The sequence below is a fragment of the Pteropus alecto genome, unplaced genomic scaffold (assembly GCF_000325575.1).
Source record: "Pteropus alecto unplaced genomic scaffold, ASM32557v1 scaffold157, whole genome shotgun sequence".
NCBI classification, from domain to species: domain Eukaryota; kingdom Metazoa; phylum Chordata; class Mammalia; order Chiroptera; family Pteropodidae; genus Pteropus; species Pteropus alecto.
Window position 1 is genome coordinate 2,848,200 of NW_006440626.1, and position 5,676 is coordinate 2,853,875.

The 5,676-nt window shown below is 56.4% G+C and overlaps 1 protein-coding gene across 4 annotated transcripts in view; it reads left to right on the plus strand.

Annotated features, from left to right (window-relative positions):
• NAGA (alpha-N-acetylgalactosaminidase) overlaps positions 1–5,487 on the plus strand; it is a 10,928-nt gene extending 5,441 nt beyond the window's left edge. For 2 of the 4 annotated variants that reach the window (XM_015593558.2, XM_025050588.1), the window contains 6 exons: positions 375–552; positions 867–961; positions 1,680–1,841; positions 3,102–3,299; positions 4,266–4,409; positions 4,855–5,487. In XM_015593558.2, the coding sequence (XP_015449044.1) occupies positions 375–552; positions 867–961; positions 1,680–1,841; positions 3,102–3,299; positions 4,266–4,409; positions 4,855–4,989 (912 nt within the window). In that variant the 3' untranslated portion in view covers positions 4,990–5,487. The remainder of the gene's footprint in view (positions 1–374; positions 553–866; positions 962–1,679; positions 1,842–3,101; positions 3,300–4,265; positions 4,410–4,854) is intronic. The other 2 variants (XM_015593557.2, XM_006917362.3) reach the window with 2 other exon arrangements.
• Positions 5,488–5,676: the final 189 nt, after the last annotated feature.

Sequence of the window (5,676 nt, forward strand, 5' to 3'; positions counted from 1 at the left end):
CAGAGGGAAACATAAATGAACAGCTAGCTCTGGCCCATTGTGGTGGTTAAGAGCCAGGAAGGGTATCTGATCCAGCCTGGGATTTCAGGAAGGTTCTCGAAGGAGGCAGTTCTTGAGCTGGTACCAGGTAGATGGCATTCGAGGCACAAGGGATGGCAGAAACAAGGGCCCAGAGGCAAGAACAGCCCGGGGAGATGTGCATTGGAGGGAGAGGAAGGATCATAGTTGGCAGAGGCAAGGCCAGCAAGCACAAACCCTTTTCTTCGGGCAGTGGGGCACCAATGAAGGTTTTAACGGGGCCTGGTCAGATGTACCTGTGAGGTGGCTTCCTGGGGGTCCTACCTGAGCCCACTGTGTCCTCAACTCCCCCACAGGCTCACTCCCTGGGCCTGAAGCTGGGCATCTATGAGGACGTGGGCAACTTTACCTGCATGGGTTATCCAGGCACCACGCTAGACAAGGTGACCCAGGATGCTCAAACCTTCGCCCAGTGGAAGGTGGACATGCTGAAGCTGGATGGCTGCTTCTCGACCCCCGAGGAACGGGCCAAGGGTGGGTCCCCCAGCTGACTGAAGGCCATCAGGTAGACAGGGAGAGATGGCCGTGGAAGGGCCACCAGTGCCCACCTGACTAAGCTCCCTAGGGAGTGGTGTTGCCCAGTTCCCCTCAGTCAGGGGCTGGGGGATGTCGGCTCCCAGGACGTTGGCACCACGCCCACCTGGGAAGTATTTGCGGCTCTGGGTACAGGGGGTGGTACCTCTGTTGAGCCAGTTTCCTCACATTTGGTGGGAGAATGTTTGGGCTAAGGCCCTAGACTGTCTCCTGCACTTCCTTGGTCCTCAAATGTGGGGGTTGGACTTCTCCAGGGTATCCCATGATGGCTGCTGCCTTGAATGCCACAGGCCGCCCCATCGCCTTCTCCTGCAGCTGGCCAGCCTATGAAGGGGGCCTCCCCCCCAAGGTAAGCTGTTCTTTGTGCCCGCCTGCCAGTGTTCCCCACATCAGCCTCAGCACCTCCTGTGCAGTCAGGGCTGCTCTCACCAGGCCTGGCCCTGTGCTAGTTTGTAGATCTAGAGAGAGCGTCCTAAGTACCCCAGAAAGGCCGCTGCCAGCCTGGATCGTACAGAGGAGGCAGTCGTCAGGCGGGTAGAAGGGGTTGGTGTCCAAAGGCATGGGAACCACCTGTGGTGCGCCAACACAGCACCCAGCCCAAGCGGTCAGAATCCTGGGTTGTACTGAGTGGGCCACGAAATCCAGAAGGCTGGTGAGGACAGGCGGATGGGGCCAAGCCTCTGAAGAGCCTTGCGGACACCTCACCAGGGGCCCCAAAGCACCTAGGACACTAGAAAGGGTGGGATCAGACTTGCAGACTTGAGGAGTGCTGGCAAGTGGTGGGACTCAGAGAGGACATGGGGTGGGTATACGGCAGGGATGCTGGTACACTAGCTTAGGCTTGTACCCAGGGCCTGACCACAGCTGGCATGGGAGGGCAGGGTAGGCTTCTGGTGCCAGCACGTGTGGGAGGCCTGGGCAGCCCCAGAACAGGGCCACCCTCTGAGGCTTTCCACATCCTGAAAAAGCTAGAGCTTCTCTTTCCCCTTCCCCACCCTCTGTCCCCTGCTGGGCCTCTAGGCAGCAGGGTGTGACTCTGGCGCTGGACTCTGCCCGCCCCCATCCAGGTGAACTACAGTCTGCTGATAGACACCTGCAACCTCTGGCGCAACTATGATGACATCCAGGACTCCTGGAGGAGCGTGCTCTCCATCCTGGACTGGTTCGTGGACCACCAGGACATACTGCAGCCAGTGGCAGGCCCTGGGCACTGGAATGACCCAGACATGGTACCGTGGAGGGGGTATCCCAAGGCCCACCATCCAGGATGGACCTGCTCCCCACTGCCCTGTGCCCTCTAACTGGATGCTCAATGCCAGGTTCGAGAGCAGCATCTCTGAAATGTGGCCTTGAGCCAGCTGCCTTAGACGCACCTTGGAGCTTATTCATAATTCTGTTCCCAGGGCCCCACCCCTCAGATCAGAATGTTGGGGGAGCTCTGCGAATGCCCATTGTCGAGAGTCTTCCCAGGCAGTTCTGATGCTTGAGACTTGAGAACCTAGTCAGTAGTGCCTCTTGTGTGAGACGTTATCCCTCTGCGGGGTGAAGAACGTGGATATTCCACAGCTCTTGCCACTCTCTCCCTAGACTGTCCCCGCCCAGGCTGCCCGACCCTTCCTCCAGTGGCCTGCACCCCGTTACCCTTCTGCAGAGCCTCCACAGGCAGAACCAGCCCCTCGAACCTGCCTCACTCATAACCCTTGTGATTTAAATACTTTTGCAATTTATCTTATAGTTTTATAGCCATCTCTTCGTTTAGTCAACGAGCATTTACTGCCAGTGATGATTATAATAATTATAAATACTTGGCCAGATGGTGGGCACCTGGAGAAACAGAAATTGGCCTGTCTCAGAGTTCTAGTTCCAGCTCTGCCATGTACCTTGGACGAGTGACTGAAGTTTTTCTGTGCCTCAGTTTTGTCAGTGAGAAAATGAGAAAAGTAATAGTAGCTACCTTATATAGGACTGTTTTGAGGGTGAAATCAATGACCTTTTAAAATGCTTGGCACAGTTTGGCACAGGTACAGTGCTTAGTTAAATTGGCATCACTAAGTACATAAGCATGTTGTATTAGCAATAATTGTTTGTGTCCGTCTGCGGATTCGTTGTGCTGGTCGGGGGTCCCCGTTGGTCCAGTCAGCTGTGGTTAGGGTGGGGGGTGGCTACTGGCGGGAGCAGAAACTCTGTCTGGGTCTGGTTTCCCACCACTGCCACCCTGGGTGTATCTCCAGACTCCTGTGTCAGTTTATAAACGCTTTTGGCAACAGGATCCCATTGGTCCTGTGGCGTCAGAGCATAACACCTCCCCTATTTTCTTGGTGAGATAAAAAGCTGAGGCTCAGATGGAAAGTGACTCGATGAATCCCGAGGCCACACTGCTGGGGAGTGGTGTTCGCCAAACCAGGCTCCACCGTCTCTTGCCTCAGCTACAAGCTTAGGGCTGGTCTTTGACGAGGGCAGAGCTGACCGCTCCTCTCCTCTGCCCCTAGCTGCTCATTGGGAACTTTGGCCTCAGCTTCGAGCAAGCCCGGGCCCAGATGGCCCTGTGGACGGTGCTGGCGGCCCCCCTCTTCATGTCCACAGATCTGCGCACCATGTCCGCCCAGAACATGGACATTCTGCAGAATCCACTCATGATCAAAATCAACCAGGATCCCTTGGGCATCCAGGGACGCAGGATTCTCAAGGTACTGGAGTGTGGGGAAGGGAAGGGAAGCTGAGGGACCAGGCTCTCCAGGGAACAAGGCTGCGAGCCTTGAGGTCACATGGGGGGGCGTGTCTCTGAATCTGCTCAGCCCCACCTCCTAGTTGCATTCAATTAAAGACTCTACCAGGAGGCATCACCACACAAGTTCACAGGAACAGTGAGGCCCCTCAGTTTGGAAGCATAAGACTTGGGCACACGGCTATGATGTTCGGCAGAGAACTGGGGCTCCCCTCCAGCACTGGGGAGTTGTTAAAGCCAAGGAATACGACTACTGCTAGTACTGGTGTCCACTATTTATTTTAACCGCATACTGTGCGCTAGGCATTTTAGATACTCCTTCCCTGTTTTACAAATGAGGGAACAGACTTGAAGAGACTAAGTAACTGGCCCAACGCCCACAGTGGTAAATGGCACAACAGGACTTGGCTCCAGCAGCGTTGCCGCGAAGCTGGTTGGCGCAGCCCCTTCCCTCTCTAGTAAAAGCTACACACCTGTAGAAGGTGCCTGTAGAACGGGTGAGGCCCAGAGGCAGTAACTAATCCCTGCCAGGCCAGGGACCTCTGGAGGATGGGGGTCCACCCTCCTGGCTGCTCAGGGCAGAGTTCTTCATCCCCACCGGCCAGTGCCCTCCACTCCAGAGCAGCAGCTGTCTGCGTCTGTCCTTCCCATCACCCTACGAGTACGCTGAGGCAGGATCTCGTGCAGCATTTGTCTGCGTCCCAGCTGGGGGCCTGGCACAGAGTAAGCGCTGGGGAGCGTCTGCCAAGGCAGGGAAAGAAGGAATGCAGAGTGAGACAGTCGGGATGTCGAAGGTCTGTAGTATTCCCCTCAAGCTTTTACATGACGCAGAACTGTGGGCTGGGGGGACCCAGGACTCAGGGAAGGACTGGGAAGGGGACTTCGGGCCTGCGTGAGCAGGTACCCCAGTAACCACCCTCCGCCCCAGGAGAAGTCCTACATCGAAGTGTACATGCGGCCGCTGGCCGGCTACTCCTACGCCTTGGTCTTCTTCAGCCGCAGGACGGATATGCCTTATCACTACCGGACCTCCCTCACCCAGCTCAACTTCACCGGCTCCGGCCTGCATGAGGTGAGCGCCTGCAGGCAGGGAGCACCTCTGGTGCCACCCTAGGAGGGTGTTGCTGGGGAGGTTCTCCACATGGCCTCCCCTACGCCGTGGGGCAGCTGCGGCACTGACGGCCATGGCTGGTGCTGCTCTCTGCTCTGGTGTCTCCAAGCTACACAAACAGAACCACTGCGTATAAATGAGCCCCGTTACCGCTGAGGCCGTGCTCCTCCCCTCACGAGTCGGCCATGCTGGCACGGTCCTCAGGTCCTCTGTGGACTGGACTCTCAGAACTCAATGTGTCTGGGCTTTGCCAATGGAGAAGTGACAGGAGATTCAGGCTCCCACTTCTGTTGTGCATCCTGGAGGCCCAGCACAGACGAGCCAGAGTCCAGGCTCTGCATCCTCTAAGGGGGTCTCTGCACGGCCATTCTTATGGTGGCATTGGTTATGTCCCTCCTCACTGCAGGCCCAGAATGTCTACACGGGTGATGTCATCAGTGGCCTCCGGACTGAAACCAACTTCACAGTGGTCATCAACCCTTCAGGGGTGGTGATGTGGTACTTGTATCCTGTCAGGAAGTTGGGGTCACCGCAGCAATGAGGAACTGAAACACGTCACAGGCTATAGCAGCACCACTAGCCCAGACCACGGAGCCTCGGCACCCCGAGGGCCATTAGGCAGGGTTCTCTGCTAGCCATGCTGCCCAGTGACCGACCCTAGCAGACTTCAGGGCCAGGTTCCGGCACTGCCCACGTGTGAACTCCCTTGGAAACTTGTCTTGGGGCACTGTCCTGTGGCCTTCTCGGCCTCTTGTCTTCATGGCCCCACAGATGCTGGTGAACTTGGCCAGTCTTCTGAGCCCCTACAGGCAAGGGTGGTGACACCCATCAGGACTCCAGCCTCTGACTTTCTTTTGTTGACTCTGAAATCAGGATTTGGAATTTTTCGTATAATTAGGAGTGGTGATCTGACCTCTCGTTAGGAACTTCCATGAATCATGTGAGTGGCTTTCCTGCCTGGAGGAGGCCTTGCAGGCTGACACTGCCCAGGAGTGACCCTGACTCCCTTGGGTCATCAATAAAGCTGTTCTTTAGTCAAGTAGTTGTGATATGGACCTGGGGCCGTGGGCACCTTCAGTTAGGGATTCTGGGTGGCAGTACACAGGGTGCTGGTTTCAACTCTCACCTCACATGGAAGATGTGTGGCATCTTCTGGCCCCTCGTTTTCCAGTGACCTGCAGGTTGTACTTCCAGACAGTCCAGACCCGCTGCGCTCCAGGAAGCCATT